General features: G+C 35.2%; 1 protein-coding gene across 7 annotated transcripts in view; it reads right to left on the bottom strand.

The window, feature by feature from the left end:
- The window catches only part of PHF14 (PHD finger protein 14), a 216,754-nt gene that overhangs the window by 141,130 nt on the left and 50,038 nt on the right, over positions 1 to 25,586 (bottom strand). For all 7 annotated transcript variants that reach the window (XR_005369464.1, XR_005369467.1, XR_005369465.1 and 4 more), the window contains exons 8-13: positions 10,283 to 10,429; positions 9,367 to 9,637; positions 8,952 to 9,058; positions 6,501 to 6,596; positions 4,583 to 4,686; positions 2,527 to 2,658 (exon numbers count right to left, since the gene is read on the bottom strand). Coding sequence is in view for 3 of the 7 variants with exons in the window: in XM_038556947.1 (XP_038412875.1) it covers positions 2,527 to 2,658; positions 4,583 to 4,686; positions 6,501 to 6,596; positions 8,952 to 9,058; positions 9,367 to 9,637; positions 10,283 to 10,429 (857 nt within the window). In the remaining 4 variants the exon portion in view is untranslated. The remainder of the gene's footprint in view (positions 1 to 2,526; positions 2,659 to 4,582; positions 4,687 to 6,500; positions 6,597 to 8,951; positions 9,059 to 9,366; positions 9,638 to 10,282; positions 10,430 to 25,586) is intronic.

Raw genomic sequence — 25,586 nt, 5'->3', positions numbered from 1 at the left:
AAGGAGTAACTGGTGACATTCAGAAATGTGTGCCAGTAGGCTCTGTATAAATATAAGTCAATAACAGGCCCAGTCAAGAGATAAGGATCCACGAGCCTTTTCCCTCAGAGGAAAGGACCTTTCTAAGATCTCTTTTCCTAAGAAAAAGACTGAGAAGAACTAAATGGAAACTAAGCAGAGGTTAGGCAGTGGTGTGCTAGTAAATATCTAACACCTAACCATCTATGGGAAAAAGTTGTGTAGCATTTGCCAATTTCTGCAGTATGACTACTACTAACCATAATCAATTTCAAATTACCAACATGGCATCAGAGAATGCAGAATGGGGAAAAGATACATAGTAGCACACCATTACAGTTTTTCTACCATACATATATAATAGACTTAGGCAAAGAGCACAGGTAACATAAAATAATTGGGAAGTGAAATTGCTTTAGTATTTATTATCTTTAACTTCAAAAATAAGCTGAAAATGTTAAAAAGCAAAAAGTGTCTCTCACATTTGAGATACACTAAAGAAAACTATAATTCTATAAAACTTACTCTAAAACTAATATATTCAATTAACTGCTAAGCAAAACTAAGTTGATTTGAGAGGTCAAAAGAATTCTAATCAAGATACTAAAGACTTCACTTTGCCACAGTATTAACTTCTTTTATTTTAAAACACTATAGCCGGGGATCCCTGGGTGGCATAGCGGTTTGGCGCCTGCCTTTGGCCCAGGGCGCGATCCTGGAGACCCGGGATCGAATCCCACGTCGGGCTCCCGGTGCATGGAGCCTGCTTCTCCCTCTGCCTGTGTCTCTGCCTCTCTCTCTCTCTCTCTCTCTCTCTCTCTCTCTCTGTGACTATCATAAATAAATAAAAAAATTAAAAATAAATAAATAAATAAATAAATAAAATAAAACACTATAGCCAATGTACAGGACCCTAAGTGGTTTTAGGTCTTTTGAGGTGTGCTTTCCCTGAAACATTCCAGGCAAGACAGTTCATGTGAAGTTCTTCCAGGAATTTACATACTGGAAATCGGAGCTCTGTAGGAAGAGCAATATTAGAAAAGTTCATAATCTCATTTAAGGAGAGAACTGCATATCTCCATGTCAAAGATCATGACAAAGCACCCTGGCCCTGGAGACTACCAAACTGGCTTTTTTACCCACCTGTATGTAGGGCACCTGGCTAGCACAGCTGGTTGGGAGTCTGACTCATGGTTTCAGCTGAGGTTGTGATCTCAGGGTCATAGGATCAAGTACTGCATTGAGCTCCAAATGCCAACAGAGTCTGCTTAAAGACTCTTTCCTTCTCCTTCTGCCCCTCCCCCAAGCTGTGCATGCAACATGCTCACTCTCTCTCTCTCAAATAAATAAATCTTAAAAAAGAAAAAAAACACCTAGGATGCTTACTAACACTGCTGGCATTCTAATAACCCACAGCATTTTCTTAGTAAATTCTGGTTTCAAAAGCAAATAATATCAAAAAAAAAAAAAAAAAAAGGATACACACACGCACACACACTCCATTATACTTGTAAAGAGCAGACTGGTAGGGCTGTCTCAAGACGAACTGATAAAAAAAAAAAAAAACACTATGAAAAAGCAATTCTGTGAAAATGGTGAAGAACGTGAGCTGCCTAATAAAACGAACAGAGAATGCTTTACAAGATAAAACAATGAGGTCAGAAAACATGCTTAATGTATTTGACAAACACATAGCTTTACGTATAAATTACCATTTTAAGAACCTGGGGTTTACTCTTTTCTAAAACTAGAAAGGGGGCAGCCCGGGTGGTTCAGCAGTTTAGCACCACCTTCGGCCTAGGGCATGATCCTGAAGACCTGGGATCCAGTCCCATGTCGGGCTCCCAGCATGGAGCCTACTTCTCCCTCTGCCTGTGTCTCTGCCTTTCTCTCTCTCTCTCGCTCTCTCTCTTTCTCTCTCTACTATTACTAATGTAATACACATGCTAATGAAAAAAATTTAGAAACGTATGCCAAATGTTTCTAGATTTGCAAAAAACAGTTAAATATAACTAACACAAACGAAAAATACCAAAAGTAAAGCCTTGGTGAAACTAATTAAAAATGTTAAATTGCAAATAAAAGTATGAATATGGAGGCAAATTCCTGATAAAGTAAAAATTCCTATCTCAAAAAAAGCTATTACAGGTTTATTCATATATTATAGTAAATATTTATGACTAAAGTGCTCTCATCACAAATAAAGAAAATGAAAACTATGTGAAGTCATGGATATGTTAATTAGCTTGATTACTGTGATTACTTCACAATGTGTGTATATATATATATATACATATATCTCAAATCATTAAGTTGTATACCGTAAGTATATATGATTTTTAATTGTCAATTATACTTCAACAAAATTAGAAAAATATTTATAAAAATATCAATTAAAAATGTCCTAAGAACTTTACTGTGAAGCAATACAATGTAACACTTCATCTTACACTGTTGAAACAGAGAGCAAACTAGTTCTAACATTAAAATATCTTTCATTTTACTTACCAATAACTGTTCTTGGTCTTTCTTGGCATTCTCGTAAGAGGAGGGTCTAGACATCCCAGGTGATAATGGAGTTTACAGGTATCACATAATAAAAGAAGATGTTGATCATGGTTCTTCTTACAAATTCCACAACTTTGAATAAAGGCAGCAAATAAAGCATTAGAATATTAATTATCTTAGTGAGACAGTTATTCATAATATATTTTTAAAATTTCAAAATATCACCTTAACTTAAAATTTCTTCTGTTAAACGTTTTTTCATAACACGCCCTTTTATAACATCAATACTAGTTCTAAATATTATTAGTTCTAAATATTTTTGAGGCTACAAAAATAGCCAGATCTAGTATAAATATTGCTCTGGAGTCAAACCTTTCAGAGAAAGGCATATCTAAGATAGTATTCTCAACATCATCACTATCTTAATTTCAATTATCAATTAAAACTCATTTAATATTAACTTAATTTTTCTCTAAATTATTAAGCAAAAAACTTTTCCAAATTGTACTTCTTTAAAATTACAAAAAAAAAATTCAGTTTATTTTCTACCATTAATTATAAACCTTCCAAAGAATCTTGAACATGTAAACAAGCTACATTTATAAATAAGTATCTTTTCAAAATCTGACTTTAAGTCTTAAAAATATACCAACTGATATTTATTACAAAGAATGGGGCATTTTACTATTATTGTTATTGTTACTTGATTTTTGTTTGTTTTCAAGGAATCCAATTTTTCTTGTGCAAAAGGCAACTTAACTACCCCTGAGGGCACAAGGACCATGACCTAAAAATCTAGGAGTTTTATATTGGGAACATAAAGAGTGAAGGAAAAGTTGTCGAGAATCTTTAAGAGCCATCCATCCATGTACAAAAACAATGATATTTGAGTTTTTAAATTATCCTAGAAAAAAAATCACATAAATTCAACAACAACAACTAGTACTTGGTCTCACTGCTCAGAGTAAAAAAGGAAAAATCACTTAAATACTTTTGAAACAAAAATGAACTGTATTGATAAGTCATAAGCACTGTGATATAAGTGATGGTCCCAAATGAACCAATTTTGTTTGGAAAAACTGGACTGAGAATGTACTAGTCTTCATGCTGTACGCTAAAATACTAGCAGGCTTTTCCAACTATTCAAGGAAGTCATTTAGTATTACATATTGGAGGGAGCTTCCAACTAAGAATGGAAAGTAATTAGAGATTGATACTGTTGCTACTTCTGAGAAAGGAAGAAGTTGTGGGAAGAATACTTGTGTATTTACATAGCAATATATAGGTATGCATGTGAATATACACACTTGTGTGTGTGTATATACATACATGTACATATATATATATATATATATATATACACTAGCATCTTCTAATTTTCTCCACTTAACATGATCAATTACATTAAAAAAGATCCTACCCTATTCATGTATGGAAAGAAGTCTTGGCTATGTAAAATTATTATATAATGGTGACACTATAAACTCTTGAGACAGAAAGTAAAAAACAAAAATACTTCTGGAAATAAATTATTATAACTAAGCACAGAAAAAAAAATGGACAGATTCAAATCAAGAAATTATCTTTATTATCCACCACTGTACAAAAAAGCAGTAATTGAGACTGTATATGATACCTATCACTACCTAAAAACACATGCAAAGCTCAAAATTCATTAAAGTAAAATAAAATATCAGTGCACATTAATATGATATATTAATTATTTAAGAACATGATCATCTACATTATTTAAAGTCAGTTTTCAATTTCCCAAAGAAGACTGACTGTTCACTTTCCACAGAACTTCTGGATATATATTTCCACCTATTTAAAGGATATAAGTAATTTATCTTATTATTAAAAGAGGAGCAAAATCTCTTCTGTCATTCAACCTAAAAAGCATCTTTAATGAAGATATTCATAAAATGAATTTCAAATGCATTTAACGTAAGTTCTGGCATGGACTAATTCATTCACAACTATTTGAAGCATCTTGTTATTAAAGGTATGAGTTTAAAAATATACAATATCAATCTGTTATCATTTTATTACTTGCCTATAAAGTACTGCAGGAAGAATAGATGTCTTTTGTGTGCCTCCTTCTTTTTTACTTGGTTTTCTTTCCTTGGGTGCTCGCAAAATTGCCGGTATGTTCAACTTCTATTGATTTGAACAAATGCAGTTTATTTTGTTTTAAAGAAAAAATATAAAGCAACATTCTCCTCTATTTGCCACTCAAGTTAACTAAGTATGCTAGAATTGTGAGGGAGAAATGTTTTACCAGCTATTACACCAGCAAAAAGAATTAAAATGAGTTTCTGTCTTGCAGTTATTTCCATTAGAAACCCATAATTACATACTTCCATCAATTTTCAGTGAAATACTAAAACATCATGAAAATTAAACTTCTACTTTAGCTTTTAAAAGTGAAAGACAAGGACAAGCATTTAAGAGCTTAAAAAAACACACACACACAATACAATTGACAAAAAGAATATTGAAGCCGTTTATTTTCCTTAACATCCCAGCTACATTGGTGCTCCATAGGTTAATTAGAAAAATTATCTTATTGGACCAAACTCTCCACAAAGTGAATGAGATTCTTTTTGGTTTTCTACTAATCTGTAGTATGCTGGCTTCTGAGACAGCAACCATCTATCAAACTCATTTCTCAGTGGCCCGGTGGGCCGGCATCTGTTCAACCAACTAGAAATAAGTGTCATGCAAGTGGTACAAATGAATTCTATTTCTGTGTTATTTTGCATTTGCACAAGGAAATTTGTGAACTTCTGTTAAAAATCATTTAATAAATAAAAATGCCCTTTTATGGTAGATAATGTTTTACACTAAGTAGGAGATTCTTATGAGACTATCTTGCAAAGCAAGCCAAAAGATAATGCTGGCTTGGCAAATAAACTAATCACAGTCTTATACTCAATGTTAAATTAAGTTCTCTAAATATAAAATGCCATAATCTTCCAAAAATCCATCAACAATCTATCAATAGGAAGAAAGGTCAATTCACCATAGGTGACTCCTCATTGTCACCTCTTAAATTGTTACTCATTATAACACAAGCCACATACTTCCTCTCCACAAAAGTAAGCACCTTCAAAGCTGGCATACCACAATACTTATCAGTATGTTATTACTTTCTAAAATATTAACTCTACACAAATTGTATGATAAACTTGACCTTTTATAAACTTCTGAAACAAGTACAATGAAAAAATATCTCCTTTGATAACCCTCCTTCACAATAAGACTATTTTCATTGCGAAAGGACTACAGTGAGTCTCCATCATCCTTTTAAAACGAAACTATTATTTGAATAAATTTTTAATTTATGAATTATATACACAGTATTCTATTCAAAGAAATCTACTTGGCAAATGATTCTTCTTTTCAATACCAAGAACATTAACAGGCTAAAAATGTTCAAGTAGTAATTTCTTCATTACTACAATGACATCTACTGAAGGTGAGAAACTACACTTTAACATTAAAGTTTCAAAACCCATTATCTCTTACATAGCTCAAAACCAAATCAACACAAAAACGAATCTCTCTAGTTTGCCTTTTAAATTTTACATCTGGAAAAAAAGAACGAAATGTAATGCAAGAACAGGATAGGAAAAAAAAAATCTAACTGCTAAATTAGAGATAAGAAAAATTTGGTAGGATTAACTCATGCTTCAAATCTTAAGTTCACCACAAATGACAGGTCAATCAGTTAGAGCCAATGAAAAAATTTTGCAAATAAGCTGTTGACACAACCAAATTAAGCTACAGGTTCTCAGCAGGCACTTCCAATGCTCTAGATGTATTTCAGGCATTTATCATTACCCCAGAGGATTAGTTGGCTCTGATTAATCAGACAAAATTTTTTAGTTAGAAAAGTTGTATCAGAAATCTGGTCTTTGAAAATAATAAAGAAAATAAGCATAGGAAATAGCAATTGGAAAGAAACTAACCTGCCCTGTGATTCTGCCTAGTAAGGCCCATATTCCTTGCCCTTCACTTCGAAGTTTTCCATTCAGGTTTTGTAGTTCTTCTAAAGATTCACATAGCTACAATGTAAATAATCCAAATTAGTAAACCATTAAAATATAAAGTAAAACATGGGAAAATTTAAATAATTTATCAATAAGTATCCAAGAGTATTTGTATTGATAGTCCATATTTTTAATATATTTAAGTCACAATACCTGAGATAAGGCTATCCAATTTTTAATAAGTGGCTTCAATAAGATTTAAGCATTTTGTTTTATGTTAGCATTTTTCCTGATAATATCTATATTTATCATTCCATTATAAGTTTTCTACATAATTTCATACACATTCTGCTAATTAATCCTTGAGTCTATCAAGATGCATTTCCACTATTTTACCAATGAGAAAATTAAGGATCATAGATGGTCTGTGAACTTAGCAAAGATCATACAATGAGCAAGAAGAATCCCCAGGTCTTCTGAAATATAATCCCAGTACTGTTTTTCTTTCACTACAGTGTGGCTGATATTGGAAATATATCTCTTATTAATTTTTTATCATTTAAAACATTCTCTAATAATAAGTCAATGTCAGTTTTATATGCTTGTGCTACTTATTGCCCAGAATTTTAGCCACCTTTGCTTTTATAGGGTATTTCTTTTGATCTCCCTCATCATTACAAATGAAGAGATAGAATGGAAATTTAAATTGGGACTTCATCAAGATAAGAAGCTTCTGCACAGCAAAAGAAACAGTCAACAAAACTAAAAGACAACCTACAGAATGGGAGAAGATATTTGCAAATGACCTATCAGTAAAGGGCTAGTATCCAAGATCTATAAAGAACTGATTAAACTCAACAGCAAAGAAACAAACAATCCAATCATGAAATGGGCAAAAGACATGAACAGAAATCTCTCAGAGGAAGACCTACACATGGCCAACAAGCATATGAGAAAATGCTCCGCATCACTTGCCATCAGGGAAATACAAATCAAAACTACAGTGCGATACCACCTCACACCAGTGAGAATGGGGAAAATTAACAAGACAGGAAACAACAAATGTTGGAGAGGATGTGGAGAAAGGGAACCCTCTTGCACTGTTGGTGGGAATGGGAACTGGCACAGCCACTCTGGAAAACAGTGTGGAGGTTCCTCAAAGAATTAAAAATAGAGCTGCCCTATGACCCAGCAATTGCACTGCTGGGGATTTACCACAAAGATACAGATGCAGTGAAACGCCAGGACACCTGCACCCCGATGTTTCTAGCAGCAATGTCCACAATAGCCAAATTGTGGAAGAGCCTCGGTGTCCAACGAAAGATGAATGGATAAAGAAGATGTGGTCTATGTATACAATGGAATATTACTCAGCCATCAGAAACGACAAATACCCACCATTTGCTTCGATGTGGGTGGAACTGGAGGATATTATGCTGAGTGAAGTAAGTCAATCAGAGAAGGACAAACATTATATGGTCTCATTCATTTGGGGAATATAAAAAATAGTGAAAGGGAATAAAGGGGAAAGGAGAGAAAATGAGTGGGAAATATCAGAGAGGGAGACAGAAGATGAGAGACTTCTAACTCTGGGAAACGAACAAGGGGTGGTGGAAAGGGAGGTGGTTGGGGGGTTGAGGTGACTGGGTGACGGGCACTGAGGGGAGCACTTGATGGGATGAGCACCGGGTGTTATGCTATATGTTGGCAAATTAAACTCCAATAAAAAGAAATTTAAAATAAATAAATAAATAGGGAGGTATTTTTCTTAAATCAAAAGTTACATTACAAAACAATTCAAGATAAAAACAGTCATTTAAAGGAAGTTTCTAAGTTTTGTATAAATTTAGAAAGAGAAGTTCTATGATACACTAGTTAGGAACAAGGAACGGTTGGCCTCAAACCCCAATTCGATGACTTGAGTCTGGGCAAACAACTTCACACCTTTTGGATTATATTAGTTTTCTCCTCTAAAAATGGGAGCAATAATTATAGCTCATATCATAAAAACGAAGTGAGAGGCGCCTGGTGGGTTCAGTCAGTTAAGCATTGCCTTTAGCTCAGGTCATAATCCTGGAGTCCTGGGATCAAGTCCCACATTAGGCTCTCTGCTCAACAGGGAGTCTGCTTCTCCCTCTGTGCCTCACCCTGCTTATGCTCTTACCTCTCAAATAAATAAATTAAATATTTTTTTTTAAAAAATTTTAAATAAAACTGAAGTGAAAACTATGAGTTAATATATGTAACATATTCAAAACTATCTGGCATATAAGAAACACTTAGTGTACTGCTGATATTGAAGACAAGAGCAGGAATTGTAGAGAAGAGTCTAAAAACTCCTTAAGAATTTCAAAATGAGACAGAAATAGAAATTCTCTAAAATCACAAATGACATCATCAATAGAGCATTATTTTGATTACCCAACTTACCTTATTATATTCCACATGGAGTTTTTCCTGTTCATTCTCTAATTTATCCTTTATATTCTTTTGTTCGGCCATATTTTCCTGAATTTGAATCATGCGCATATTTCTCTCTATTTAAATTAAATATCCAATTTTACTTTAGTAGAAAATAAAAGCTGATATACAAAACACACAAAAGAAGCTAGCCATAAAGATGATGACATGGATAATCTTACATTGTTTACAGTACTTTTAACCCTATTCACAAATACATAAAATCAGCATTTTATAACAACACACAACTTACTAGGAAAATAAACATGCTAATTTTACTTAACATATGTAATAATAAATAAATTTCAAAAACTGACAGACTATCAAACATTTTCAATACCACTTTGCTCATTGACAATGTGCATACATTAGTGTCTATACTGACCAAAGTAATAATTCACAAAATCAGCAGTGAGAGCAGGTTGCTTATGCTTTCTCCTTCCATCCACACTAGAACTAGTATCTGAATTGTCCACTGGAAAGATATCTGTACTGATCCCCATTAGCTCTGCTTTCCGCATCAGTTTACGAATGGCTGAAGCACTGCTAGTGAGTGGTCTGGGCAATTTTTCCCTTGGAACCCAGGCCTGGGGTCTGGTAGATCGAGCTAGTTCTGCTTTGGCACGATACTGCTGAAGCCGGGCATTGATCCTTGCCTATAAAAGAAATGCATACAAATTTTTAAAATATTAAAATCTAACATATTCCTTATGATTTCTACTTGCACGCTTAGAGAAAGAAAAGATAACCAGAATTTCCTATATCAAGGCAAATTATATCTATCCACAGTAATTAAGATATACTGTATTATTCTTGGGTTACAATAAAGTAGGTCTACCCCTACTAACTCTTCTATGTCCTAATCTATGATCAGAGTTGTCAGAAACTAATTTGATTAAACTGAAGTTTCTCTTCTCAGTAACTGTTAAGTCTCTATGAATTCACTTAATTTACATAGAAATACATTCTAAAAGATGGACAAACTGATCAGATCCTTTACATAAATATTGAAACAGACTGAAAAAATATGGTCAACCCACTGCACTGATAGAATAATTTCCTCTAAGCCACATTTTTCAATGTATTTGGAAATATGCTTCATAAAAGGCTGCTATGTTTACTAGATGAGGAGTACTCATCAGCTACAAAATACATTCACCATTTACCGTAATGACAATCTACTTCCTAGGTAACTAAGCAAATTTCATAATTATACTTCACATATCATTGGCATGCACACATGAAATCTGAAATCCATAACCTTGAAAGAAAAAACACAAATTTGGGCATAAATTCCATACCTGTGCTTCTGGTGACAGTTGCTTCTCCCTCTCTTGCAAAGACATTTTACAATAGGACTGTAGAGCCAAGTAGTTTTTTCTCTTCCACTTTCTGTCTAACCTATCTGCATGCTGCTTACAATAAGCAAAAAATGGATCTGCTATATCCTATACCAAAAAACAGAAGGAGGGGAGTGAACATTTTTACTCCAACAAGTAATAAACAACCTAAGAGAAAATATTTCCTTTTTGAAGAATCTCCTACAGTGTGGATTATTTCTAAAATAAATTACAAAAGTAATTTTTACCCATAATGATAAAATTTGCTGCTTTGAAACTTATCTTGTATATCAACTTCAAATTAACACTTTTTTCCTTAAATTTAAAGGGCCTTATAGATTTAAAAATACTGAAATCAAATCCTACATATTGTATTAGGTAACTTGTGCACCTAAAAAAAAATAGTAATCACCATTTAAAACAAAAAGATTTTAATACTCTTGGATTGAAGCCATCATTAAATATTATGCATACACAGATTAATAATATAAGACAATATACCCAGAAAACACAGGACTAGCAACCACAGATAAGTGGAACATTGTTAACTGGTTAGCAATGCAGGGACATATTCAACCCAAGATAAAAATGGATTAAGAAAGCCAGACCTGTCAATTGAACACATTAGGTATCACCTTTAATACACTTCAAATGGAAAACACAGCTCTCTCACAGCCATCTCTCAAAATACTAACCTAATGGGTACATTTTTTATTCATAAAAAGTAGGGAGAAAGAAAAGAAGAGAAAAAGAAAAGAAAGAGAAATGAAAAAGAGAAAAGAGAAAGAAAGAAAAAAAGAGAAAATTTACTCTATCAAAACCAAAAATAATTTGTAAATAAATATTTAACCAAAACATGTAATCTACATTCATTCTTTAGATCTGCTCTAAGGTGGGGTGGCGTGGGTGGCCCAGTGGTTGAGTATCTGTCTTTGGCTCGGGTTGTGATCCCGAAATTCTGGGATCAAGTTCCACATCGTGCTCCCTGCAAGGAAACTGCTTCTCCTTCTGCCTCTGTCTCTGCCTTTCTCTGTGTGTTTCTCATTAATAAACAAATAAAATCTTTAAAAAATTAAAAAATTAAAAAATTTTAAAAAATAAAAATTAAAAAAAAATCTGTCCTAAGGAAGAGAAATAAAGATAAGCTCTCTGTACAGTTTTTATATAAGTTATGTTAAGGTGGGGTCTTACAACCCAAAGAGAGATGATGACCCTAAAAAAGAAGCAAATTAGAAAGAAAAGAAAGGGAAATAATAACAATAACAGCAACAGCAACAATATAAATGTAAGGTATCCGTAACATAAAAAAATACATTATTCAATTCTGTAGTGTGATATCCACAGATGTCACAATACAGTACTGTGAATAACATTATAGAATTTGGAAATACAAAAGCCTAAACATAGATCTTGGGCCAGCTCCAAAATTTACTGGTTTTGCAGCTTTGAACAAGTTGCTACGCATCTCTGAGTCTCTTAACTCATTTGTAAAATGGATTTAATAATAATTACTTCATATAATTTTACTTTTTTTTCTTTTTTTTTCTTTTAATTACTTCATATAATTTTAAAAGTAAAGTAACAAAAATGTAGGTAGGAGATTGTATTAACACACATATACATACACACAGTCACTTTCTCATGACATGTTCTAAATCTTGGTGACAGAAGATGATAAACAAAAATAAAGATTAGGGACGCCTGGTAGCTCAGCAGTTGAGTGTCTGCCTTCAGCTCAGGGCGTGATCCTGGGCTTCCGGGATCAAGTCCCACATTAGGATCCTTGCATGGAGCCTGCTTCTCCCTCTGCCTATGTCTCTGCCTCTCTCTGTGTCTCTCATGAAAAAATAAATAAAAAATTTTTTAAAAAAAAGAAAATCAATATTATATTGAAACTTAGACAAAATGCCCAAATCTAGAGAAATGTTTTATTGTTTTACTAGGTAAGGTTGAAACTGAATTATCAGATATAGGATTCATGCTTGCATAGGTGAGTTAGGCATTAGGAACAAGATTCTGAATTAGGAAAAAGACCAGTCATCTCAGGTCTGAAAGATATCTGAAAAGGAACAAGTAACCTAGGTAATTTTTTAAATTAATTTGGGATTAGAGGACAATAAGCCTAATTATAAAGCTAGAATGACCAAGGGATTAATATTGCTCAGTAATGAACAGATATACTGAGCAAATCTTAACTATGACAGAAAACACTGTCTTCCAGTATCTATTCTCCCCATCCTCCCCTTAGAAGAACCCTCTGAGTTTTTACTGGGTAATAGCAACACCTTCCTAGATATCTCTGCTCCAGCTTCCTTGAACTTAGATATGGCCATGTGGTAAATTCTGGACAATGAAATGGATAAAAATTCCAGACTATGCCCTTGAAAGGAAGCTGCATATCTTCTCTCTCCTCCTTCCAATGGATGGAATTCAGTCAAAATAAACTATCTCTGACATGTAAGAAAGTGCAAAAGACTAAGGGAAGCTGAGATAACAAGTAAAATCCTTAGAACCAAAACTCCTCTGAATATCAAATCAGTCTAGAATCTTATGTTAGAGCTGATTCAACTTCTTCCTTGTTTAAACCACTAAATTATTTGGTTTCCTTAAACCAGCTGAAATAGTGTCCTAATTAATATATTAGTTAACTTGGAATATCCTTTTAAACTCCTTAGAGAAACTGAGCTTTCAAGATCCATTCCCAATGGAAAAGGGACAGGTAAAAACATTCATCTGAAAGTCTACTATGTGCCAGGCATTTACATTCTATCTCATTTATTCTATATCACTACCACTTGAGATGAGTTCTATCATTTTAATATCAATTTTATGGATAGAAAACTGAAAATGAGAGAGATACATTACTGACCCAATATCTGTGGCTAATGAGTAAGATCTCACTTTTTTAACCACTACCTGACCAATGAGATTCACTTAAGGAGGTCTCTAAGTAGAGATAAGTAAAGCCCAACTCTGAGAGATTCTGATTCAGGAAGTCTAAGGCAAAGGTTTTAAATGAGAATGCTTTGAGGGGCAGCCCTGGTGGCTCAGCGGTTTAGCGCCACCTTCAGCCTAGGGCCTGATCCTGGAGACTCAATCTGATCCTGGAGACCCGGAATCGAGTCCCACGTCGGGCTCCAGGCATGGAGTCTGCTTCTCCTTCTGCCTGTGTCTCTGCCTCTCTCTCTCTCTGTGTCTCTCATGAATAAATAAATAATATCTTTAAAAAATAAATAAATGAGAATGCTTTGAGAAACAGTACCAACAAACATAAATGAGTAAAAAGGCTTGAAAGATTCTGTAAAAATTTAAGACAAAAGTAAATGATGGTGGGGGGGTGTGTAATAAAGATATGAGACCTGTAGGGCCTGTGGCAAATTGGAATGCCCCACCTATAAAGGCATTCCAAATTCAAGGTTTTATTTTTATAACAAATCTCCTATCAAACAAAATCTATCTACAGGTCAAAGTTAGTCTGTGGGCCTCTAAACTGCATAATTTAGTCTAAAATCTTAAAAACATTTTTTTCTTTTTTAAACAAAGCTCCCTAAGTGTAAAGACACTATACTTTTAAGAAAGTAAAGATGCTTAATTGGTGTCTTCATAATAACATTCAAATATGGGGACTCCTGGATGGCTCAGCAGTTGAGCATCTACCTTTGGCTCAGGGCGTGATCCCAGAGTCCTGGGATTGAGTCCCACCTCGGGCTTCCTGCATGAAGCCTGCTTCTCCCTCTGCCTGTGTCTCTGCCTGTGTGTGTGTGTGTGTGTGTGTGTGTGTGTGTGTGTGTGTCTCATGGATAAATAAATAGAATCTTTAAAGAATAAAAATAAACCTCAAATATGTATTGAAACTAGAAAAGTGTAAATACTACAATGAGTTAGGAGCTTATTTGTCTTATCAATTATAATACCACCAATGTTCGTGTCTACTACACCTCAACTACTTAGTTGCCATGACTATACCTAGATTCTACATTCTTCCCATAATTTAATGACTAAAACATATCATTCTCAGAGCATCATCTTTTATCTATCCTGGTCATTCCATCTGAGACTCAAGTTTTTAACACCATTTGGATCTGTAATGTACTGACTTTCTACCTCCTGACTTCTTACAGCCCATGCACATCAAATGACTGCCCTCTTTACCTGACTATTCCATTAATTACTCTTTTGCATGGAGTAACAACCTTCTTGCTTGTCCTCATCTAGTTTCACCTGATAAAACTTGATGCACAGGTAACTCCAACTCTCCCTCTATTTTGTAGTTGTACCTGAACAGCTGAACACGTTCTCAAATTAATTTATTCTCCATTTTCATAGATGACTATTAAATAACTTCATCTCTCCCTCAAATCTTCAATAGCTCCTCTCTATTCCTGCCTGGCAGATGCTGACCTTATTTGTTTCTTTTTTCACTGGATGGGGTTGGGAAGGGAGGAAAAAAGCAAAAAAAAAAAAAAAAAAAAAAGGCAACTTCCATTTCCTCCCATCACTACATACATACATCAATCTGTCTGCATCCATATCCATATCCTCTGCCGAATCTCCTATTACTTAGGATAAATTGACTATTGTTCCTGTTTAAGGTAACCTCTTTCCTCCAGCAATTCACCTCTCTCCTACATTTCTTCTCTCTACTGATCACTCATTCCCTTCAGGATATTTCAGCATGCAACATAAAAAACACACCATAATTATCTTCTTTAAAAAGCTTTAAAAATCTTTCTTGGGCTCCCATATGCTGGTCAGCTTCTAAGCTCCTCTTTAAAGGAAAATAATAAAGACTTGTCTATATTAGCTATCTTTAATTCTATTCCACTCCCAAGTATTCATGACTACCAACCACTCCAATAGCTCCTATCCAGGGAATAAAACCTTCATTTTGCAAAATCCAGTGATCATTTCTCAACCTTAATCTTGCTCAGTGCTCACTTCTTCTTTCAAACATCGCTGGGATACTATTCTTAATTCTCCTTCACCTCACTATTACTCCTTGATCTCTCTGGTAGATTCCACTTTATGTTCTCAACCATGAATGCTAAAGTAGCCCTATGGCTATCATCAGACCTCTTCTCACCTCCATCAACTCTTACACCTTAGGTATTTTCATCTAGCCATTTTTCCATAAATACTATCTATACTCTGAGAGCTCCCAAATTTCTATCTTTAGCCTTGAATGCTTCCCTAAACGCCAGCCTCCTAGCCAACTACCTGCTTCCTGTCTCCACTAAGATGACGAATAGGCATCTTGAACTCAACATGTCCAAAACTATCCTTAATTTCCCCTTCTCCTACAACAAATCCACTCTTCCTACGTCTTCTCCATCTCACTACACTGCAACTCCATTCTACTAGGAACTCAGGTCAAAGAAAAGCTACCTGTGATCTCTCACTTTCTATAATACTCTACAAACAACACATCAGCAAATACGTACAAAACCTTGCATTTCTCACTACCTCTACCCTAAAACCTGTTACAATAGATTCCTAACTAGTCTCCCTGCTTTCACTTTCACCCTTGCCTCCCTATGGTCTCAATACAATTACTGGTGGTCCTTTTAGACATCAGTAGGTTCACATGTACTCTATGCAAAACTCTTATGGCTTTCCATCTCACAGTAAAATTCCCAAGTCCTTTCCGTGTTCTTCCAAGTCCAACATTATATTCTATGTCCCCTTCCTCTCTTCTTACCAATCCTAGTCCCTAACTCTGTACCAGCCATATCAGTCTCCTTCTTAATCCTCAAACCAAGCATGTTCCTATCTCAGTCTCTACATATTCTGCTCTTTCTGCCTATAATGCTCTCCTCTCAAATAAATATATGTTCCCTACTACCTTCCTTATTTATTTTCATAAAATGTCACCTATTATGGAGCTCTTCTTACCCTACCTCCCTTACTCTCTAAATACTTTGCCTTGCTTTGTATTTTATTACAATCCTTTCGTTTTTTTTTTTCTTTTTGCTCACTTCTCCACTTTCTGTACTCTCCCACGTGCCACTCAAATGTAAGCCACCTTAGAGAGCATATGGTTTATCTGTTTTGTTCACTGCCATCTCTATACAGTCTGTAACAATGCCTAATACAAATAGGTCAATATATCTGTTGAATAAATATATTGAGTAAATGACAACAGAACACATTAATTTACAATCCTTAAATAGCTAAAGATAAGATAGATAAGGTAAAAAGAAATAGGTGAATCCTGCTGAAGTTTCTAATTCTTCCAGGGAAATTTCTTCCTCTATTTACATCAGTTCTTATCCATAGTAGACACTTGTGACATCTTTTAATACCATCCTGTATGGTTGTTTAATATTTCACTGTGCTTACTGTTTATCCCCACCTAGCTGAATATTGTGCCTTAAAGCTTTTTTTTACGCTCCCTGACAGATTTCTCCACCCCAATAACTAGCTTAGTGCCTTGCACATATGCATAGGCCCTCAATTATGACTGACTTTACTGAGTGTTATGAAGTTATTTTGAATATAAATTTCACTGACAAGCAAAGTACAGGCCACTTCTAAACGGGTTTTAGAACACGAATTCAATAAGGACTATATATTCATATTCCACAACTGCTTGCTGAGTTTTATTTCTGTCAGCCCCCAATTGTTGTCTTACAGGCATTTTAAGATTAACCTATTTATCATACAATTGTGGTTTATTTCTTGAAGACTGTTGTACTCAAATCTGAAACTCCCAGAAAATGAAGACCAAAAAAGAAAAATAATAAATTTGAGCAAGAATTCTTTCTTATTCTAGTACTTGAAATTTCTTAAGATCTTATAAAGATGAAATCTTTAAATGCAAATTCAATACCCAAATGCCTGGTGTCTAGATACTAAAAGAGAAAAATAAATTTAATAATGTACATATTTTGTCCTTTGCATACTTCTGAACCATAAAGAAAACTATGTCTGGAGCTGTGTAGTATTTCTTGAATGCACCTGAATGTAACCAACTTAGCTTTGTTGGTATCTTTGCACTCAGGTTCTATCTAAGAACTTCAACTTGATCTCTTTTGTGAAGGTAAATTTCCCCCATTTGGCATGCATCACTTGTTTCTTTCCTCCTCTTATGACTTAAGTATTTTTTTAATTCTTAAAACCACTTCTATACATTTCATGTAGACTGACTGTCTAAAACCAAGATGAACTAAATCTAAATTTATAGTCTTTAGTATTTCTTATAAAATTTATTTTAAAATATATAGTTTCTTTTTACTCCTCATGAAACGTTATCTTTATATTTGCCTTTTATATATAAAAAAAATACCAACCTAGCTAATGGGAAAATAAGGCTTTTTCCAAGAAAATAAAATTATCCTTTGGCATCAGATTTTACAAAGGCACTAGGTATAAAGCTCTTTATGGCACAAAAATATAGATATGATTAAAGGATCATATTAAGACTTTAAAAGTATCAATTCTATTTTTCATTTTTTAACTGCATCCATTTAACCAAAAAATATATATATAAATTGTGTTAATTTATTCTGCAACTGAAGCTAATCTTATCCAATATCAGTTTTAGGAAAGTACTAATATTCTATTCAGTACATATGATCTATCTTCAATTATTATTATATTTTATATTTCTTAAACTTAGTTGGACCATTCCAAATTATTTCTTAAACTGTGGTTTATAGTACAGATACAAATACAATCTCATGGTAGGCATCCCAATTTAGGTACCAATACTAGGTCTCACAAAATTAATTAAAAAAATAATGATATAACCCCTTTATCAATACCAGAATTGATGCATATTTATCTAACAGGTTACCACTTATATTCTTCAAAACAGGATTTAGAGTAGTTATCAAAATATGCAGAGTATAAGATAATTTTAATTAAGTTTTAATTATTAATTTTAAAAATTAAGTCAGGACTATGGTGGGGGAAGAGATGAGAGTGAAAAGTGCAATGAGGAAAAAAGATAGGAAAAGTAAAATGGGTAGGAAAAGTAAGTGAAGGAAGACATACAGACTATTCCTTAAAATTCTGTAAAAGATCACAGAACTATCTAGGAGCTGTGATGATAAAAGATAAAGCCAATATCATTCAGTCTATGGGATTTTTTTTTTCAATATAGACTGTTTTTCCTTTTCATGAATAACAAATACTAAAGCCATACTAATGTTCAGACTTTAATGCTCAGAGGTGATTCTTCTGACATTAAATGTACCTTAAATCAAAAATAACTTAATAACCTTGACTAAACAATGTTCTGATTTAACTCCCTAAAAAAACACAAAGTAAATGAGCCAACATTAACTCAACCCCCATGATGGGGTCAAAAGTCTGTGAGAATAAAGCCTAGGAAAGAAAGGATGACTGAGAAGCCAAATCCCACTCTAATGAGAGAATCTAGAAGAAGAGGGGGTAATACTACAAAAAGGCAAAGCCCGAATATGACACTTCCTGTCATATGAGAGAGTTACTACATTACTATTAGACCACTGCAGGTAAATTTTCTAATACTTCCTGCTGAAAGCCTAGGTAAGATGCAACATCTAGAACATGAACAGCCAAAACCTATCTTGAAGGCCCCATGCATATTGATACTAGACTCCTAATGTGGCTCTGAAATTTCCAGAAAATTAGAGTTAATACAACCAGTTACATAATTAATTATATCAATAAGATAAAAAGCAAACCAGTTAATAAGCAAACACAAAGCTAGAAGCATCATGTACTTTAATTTCAAACTGTATTACAAAGCTACAATAATTAAAACTAGTATAATATTGACATAATAAAACACATGGATCAATGGAACAGAATAAAGAGCCCAGAAATAAATCCATGCACATATGGTCAATTAATATATAACAAAGGGGCCAAAAATATACAATGGGAAAGAATAGTCTATTCAGTAAATGATGTGAAAACTGGATAGCCACATGCAAAGGAATGAAACTTGAAATCTTATATAATGGATTAAAGACTTGAACATAAGGCCTGAAACCATAAAACTCCTAGAAATAAAACAGAGGCAAAAAAATGCTTGACAAAGGTTTCAACATTGGTTTTTTTAAAATCTGACATGAAAAGCAAAAGCAACAAAAGCAAAATAAATAGTGGAACTACATCATACTAAGATTCTGCAAAACAAAAGAAACCATGAGCAAAATGAAAAGGAATCTACTGGGTGGGAAAAGATATCTGTAAATCATATATCTGATAAGGGGCTAATATCCAAAATACATAAAGAGCTCAAACAAATCAATAGGAAAACAAAACAAAATTCAAACAATCTGATTTTAAAATAGGCAGAATATATTAATAGATACTTTTCCAAAGAAGATATACAGATGGCCAACCAGCATATGAAAGACATAGTAGCATCATTAAGAAAATGCAAATCAAAACCACAATGAGATATTACCTCACACCTGTTGGAATGGCTACTATCGCAAGGATAAGAAATAAGTGCTGGTGAGGATGTGGAGAAAAGGAAACCCGTGTACACTATTGGTAGGAAGGTAAATTGGTACAGCCATTAGAGAAAACAGTGTGGAGGTTTCTCAAAAATTTCAAATTTCAAATTTCAAAGTAGAACCACCATACAACCCAGTAATTCCACTTCTGGATATTTACACAAAGCAAATGAAAACACTAACTCAAAAAGATATATACGCCCTTATGTTCATCGCAGCATTATTTACAATAAACAAGATATGAGAACCTAAGTGTCCATCAATGGGTGAATGGTTAAAGAAACTGTGATATATATTATATAATGGAATATTATTCAACCATAAAAAGTAAAATATTGCCATTTGTGACAACATAGACTCAAGAACATCACGATAAGTTAAACAAGTCAAATAGAGAAAGACAAATAGGACATAATCACTCTTATATGTAGAATCTTAAAACAAACAAACCCAAAACACACAGAGAAAAAACAAAAAACTCACAGAGAAAACAGACCACTGATTGTAAGAGGAAGAGGGAGAAGGATGAGAGAAATGGGTAAAGGGGGTCAAAAGATAAAATCACAACAAAAAACCCAAATAAGTTAATATGCAAACTCACAGTTATACCTAGTATTAAGAACTAAGGGAAAAAAACTCTATGTACCAAAAACTTGGCTCATCAATATTCCCAGGTTAATACAAAAGAAAAATATCAGTAAGGCAAAATGTAACAATAAAAAATAAAACAGCATCAAAATGTAAAAAGTTATATCAGCAAAGGAATAATTCTAAGAACCTAAATAATTCTGTCCAGGTATGTAAGTGTCTAATAATAGAGCTTAAATAGAATTTTTAAAGGAATTGATACTCTGCATATACTCCAAATAAATCATACTTCTTAAAGTTAAACTTCAAATAAAGGTTAAATAAGTTTATAGGCTTAGAAAATTACCAAAGTGAAAGTAATCTATTTTCTAACATATGCTTTAATAGTTCACTGAGCTGGGATGGCAGGAAACACCATCTAACGCAAACCAAAGAGATAAGGAGACACAATAAACAGTTATTCCAATACCATCAAAAAAGGATGCCAAAGGTATACCCTCAGATATAGAGGGTATACCTTTAGATAAATGGGAAATCAAAACAAGGATACATAGGAAGGAAAACAAATATGGAAAATACTACAACACAAAATGATTTGAAAACTAATTTTACTCTAGAATTATTTTTTTTAGCGAGGTTTACTGAGTGATAGCAAAGTGATAGTACAAAGCTTATTATTTTTAATAAAATCTTACCCCAAAAACACAGTAATGCTAAAAAGCAGATCAAACAAAAGTTGACTGATAGAAGGGACCCTCTCTCAACTTGTATTCTAACCACTGAAGACAGTGAAAAATAAGAGAGAACAAAAAAATCCCTCTCATTATAACTCCATGTTCTAATAAAGGTGAGACACAATAAACAAGATAGATAAGAATCACATATATTAAACAGTGGTTAGGTATTAAAAAGAGGGGGGAAAATAGCAGGAAGGGGATTAGAAAGTGTCATGGAGGGAAAGTGCTACAACATTAGACAGGGTGACCAGGATGTCTACAGTGAGATGCAGACATAGAGTGAAGATCTAAAAAAATGTGAGGGGATGAGCCATGAGAACATATAAGAGGGAAGGGCAGCCCACACAAGGAAAAATAGGAGCTTACCTAACACATTCATTTCAGGAGCAGAGAAAGACCAGGGAGATTGAAAGAGGGGAAATGATGAGGTCAGAAAGGGAATGTGAACCCAGATCACACAGAGATTTATAATCATTTTAAAAACAACAACAACAACAACAAACAACTGGCCTCTACTGTGAACCAGAAGGGAAGCCACTGAAGGGGTTTTGAGCAGATGAAGTGACCAGATCTGACTTAGAACTTACTAGGACAATATTAGCTGCTCCTGATAAGATCCTCTACTCTCTAGAAAAGGACTGGCAAACTATGACTTGAGAGCCAAATTTGGGCCCATTTTGTTTTGGAAATAGTTTTATGTGAACACAGCCATAGTTATTCATTTATAATTTCTTCTAAGACAGTTTTCACAATCAATGGCAAAGTTAAATAGTTGTGACACAAGCCACAGGCCCAAAAAGCCGAAAATATTTACTATCTGGCTCTTCAAAGAAAAAAAATTGTCATCCTCTATCCTTAAAAGGCAAAGAAAAACAAGGGAAGAGTTAGGATGTTATTATATTAATTCAGGTGACAAAGGATTACCAGGACTAGGATAGCAGTGATGGATTTATTAAGAAGTGGATATATTCTAAATATATTCTGAAGACACACCTTAACAGATTTACTGATAGATTAAAAGTACAATGTGAAATAGTCATCTGAGTAACTGTCATAAAGTGAACACTAAATATTTTTTTAAATAAAAATATAAATTACCAAATGCCTAACCGCCACATAAAGGTATTACTGAAGATCTCACATAAAATGTCTAATTTTAAGCAATGTAACTTCTTGATGAATTCATGAAAAATTATTTGATCTACCAAGAGCTCATTCCTACCAATCCTGATCCTCCCAGCAATATTAAGGCATCAGTTCAATAACTACAGATCTAATTTGTGCCCTTGAAATTTAATCCATGAATGATTTTAGTCCATTAAGTCAAAGGTTACAGGAAAAAAATTATCAATAAAATCTATAATCTTGACATTCCAAGCAAGGAGGTCTCAAACTTTTCTGTGCAACAAAATCACTTGGGTTCCTTTTCAAATGCAGATGTATTCAGTAGGTCTGTATGGTGCCTGAGGTTTCCTATCTCTAGCAAGCTCTGGAGTGATGCACATGCAGAGACCACTGTTTGAAAATGAACGCTTGAAACCACTCTATTAAATTGTTCTCGAGGGAGGGGCAAGATGGCGAAAGAGTAGGGTCCCCAAGTCACCTGTCCCCACCAAATTACCTAGATAACCCCCAAATCATCCTGAAAATCTACGAATTCGGCCTGAGATTTAAAGAGAGAAGAGCTGGAATGCTACAGTGAGAAGAGTTCGCGCTTCTATCAAGGTAGGAAGACGGGGAAAAAGAAATAAAGAAACTAAAGGCATCCAAGGGGGAGGCCCCCCCCCCCCCCCCCCCCCCGCAAGGAGCCGGGCTAAGGCCGGGGTGAGTGCCCCCAGGACAGGAGAGCTCCGTCCCAGAAAAGCAGGAGTTTCACCAATCTTGCCGGGTGGAAAGGGGCTCGCAGGGAGTTAGAGCAGAACCCCAGGAGGGCAGGGATGCCCTCGGGCTCCCTGGGACACTAACAGACACCTGCGCCCCGAGGAGACCGCGCCAAGCTCCCTAAGAGCTGCAGTGCGTGCACGCTTTGACCCGTGAGCAGCTCGGAGGGATTCGGGCGGTGGCTCCACGGAGGGGGCTGCCCAGCCGGGAGCGCGGTAACAACAGCACAGGCCCGGGAGCACAGGACACCGGGGACACAGCCCAGGATCCGACCTCCCCCTGGGACAGGCAGAGGCCGGGAGGGCCCAGGACAGCAAGGACGCTCCTGCCCAAGCTGAGCAGATCAGAGGCCCCGCCCCTGGAGCATCCAGGCCCTGCGGACAGAGAGCTCTGTAGTTACTGCAGGAGCTGAATCCAGGGCTCCAGAGCTGGCCGCCGCCACTGCAGTTGTTCCTCCTGGGGCCTCACGGGGTAAACAACCCGCACTGAGCCCTGCACCAGGCAGGGGGCAGAGCAGCTCCCCCAAGTGCTAACACCTGAAAATCAGCACAACAAGCCCCTCCCCCAGAAGACCAGCTAGACGGACAAGTTCCAGGGGAAGTCAAGGGACTTAAAGTATACAGAATCAGAAGATACTCCCCCATGTTTTTTTTTTTCTTTTTGATTTCTGTTTGCTTCCCCCACCCTTTTTTTTCTCTTTCTCTTCTTTTTCTTCCTTTTCTCTTTTTTCTTTCTCTCTTTTCTTTCCTTTTTTTTCTCTCTTTTTCTCCTTTTCCCAATACAACTTGCTTTTGGCCACTCTGCACTGAGCAAAATGACTAGAAGGAAAACCTCACCTCAAAAGAAAGAATCAGAAACTGTCCTCTCTCCCACAGAGTTACAAAATCTGGATTACAATTCAATGTCAGAAAGCCAATTCAGAAGCACTATTATAAAGCTACCGGCGGCTCTAGAAAAAAACATAAAGGACTCAAGAGACTTCATGACTGCAGAATTTAGATCTAATCAGGCAGAAATTAAAAATCAATTGAATGAGATGCAATCCAAACTAGAAGTCCTCACGACAAGGGTTAATGAGGTGGAAGAACAAGTGAGTGACATAGAAGACAAGTTGATGGCAGAGAGGGAAACTGAGGAAAAAAGAGACAAACCATTAAAAGACCATGAAGATGGATTAAGGGAAATAAATGACAGCCTGAGGAAGAAAAACCTACATTTAACTGGGGTTCCCGAGGGCGCCGAAACAGACAGAGGTCCAGAATATGTATTTGAACAAATCATAGCTGAAAACTTTCCTAATCTGGGAAGGGAAACAGGCATTCAGATCCAGGAAATAGAGAGATCCCTCCCTAAAATCAATAAAAACCGTTCAACACCACGACATCTAATACTTAAGCTTGCAAATTCCAAAGATAAAGAGAAGATCCTTAAAGCAGCAAGAGACAAGAAATCCTTGACTTTTATGGGGAGGAGTCTTAGGGTAACAGCAGACCTCTCCACAGAGACCTGGCAGGCCAGAAAGGGCTGGCAGGATATATTCAGGGTCCTAAATGAGAAAAACATGCAACCAAGAATAGTTTATCCAGCAAGGCTCTCATTCAGGATGGAAGGAGAGATAAAGAGCTTCCAAGACAGGCAGGAACTGAAAGAATATGTGACCTCCAAACCAGCTCTGCAAGAAATTTTAAGGGGGACTCTTAAAATTCCACTTTAAGAAGAAGTCCAATGGAACAATCCATTGGACTGAATGGATTGAAAAACAGTCCCTGAAAAACAGGGACTGAATAGATATCATGATGACACTAAACTCATATCTTTCAATAGTAACTCTGAACATGAATGGGCTTAATGACCCCATCAAAAGGCACAGGGATTCAGACTAGATAAAAAGCTAGACCCATCTATTTGCTGTCTACAAGAGACTCATTTTAGACAGAAGGACACCTACAGCCTGAAAATAAAAGGTTGGAGAACCATTTACCATTCAAATGGTCCTCAAAAGAAAGCAGGGGTAGCCATCCTTATATCAGATAAACTAAAATTTACCCCGAAGACTGTAGTGAGAGATGAAGAGAGACACTATATAATACTTAAAGGATCTATCCAACAAGAAGACTTAACAATCCTCAATATATATGCCCCGAATGTGGGAACTGCCAAATATATCAATCAATTAATAACCAAACTTAAGACATACTTAGATAATAATACACTTATACTTGGTGACTTCAATTTAGCGCTTTCTACACTCGATAGGTCTTCTAAACACAACATCTCCAAAGAAATGAGAGCTTTAAATGATGCACTGGACCAGATGGATTTCACAGATATCTACAGAACTTTACATCCAAACTCAACTGAATATACATTCTTCTTAAGTGCACATGGAACTTTCTCCAGAATAGACCACATACTGGGTCACAAATTGGGTCTGAACTGATACCAAAAGACTGGGATCTTCCCCTGCATATTCTCAGACCATAATGCCTTGAAATTAGAACTAAATCACAAGAAGTTTGGAAGGACTTCAAACATGTGGAGGTTAAGGACCATCCTGCTAATAGATGAAAGGGTCAACCCGGAAATTAAGGAAGAATTAAAAAGATT

Source organism: Canis lupus, chromosome 14 (assembly GCF_011100685.1).
Source record: "Canis lupus familiaris isolate Mischka breed German Shepherd chromosome 14, alternate assembly UU_Cfam_GSD_1.0, whole genome shotgun sequence".
In the NCBI taxonomy this organism is placed as follows: domain Eukaryota; kingdom Metazoa; phylum Chordata; class Mammalia; order Carnivora; family Canidae; genus Canis; species Canis lupus.
The sequence above is the reverse complement of the archived record's forward strand: the minus strand, read 5'-3'. Positions and strand labels throughout refer to the sequence as shown.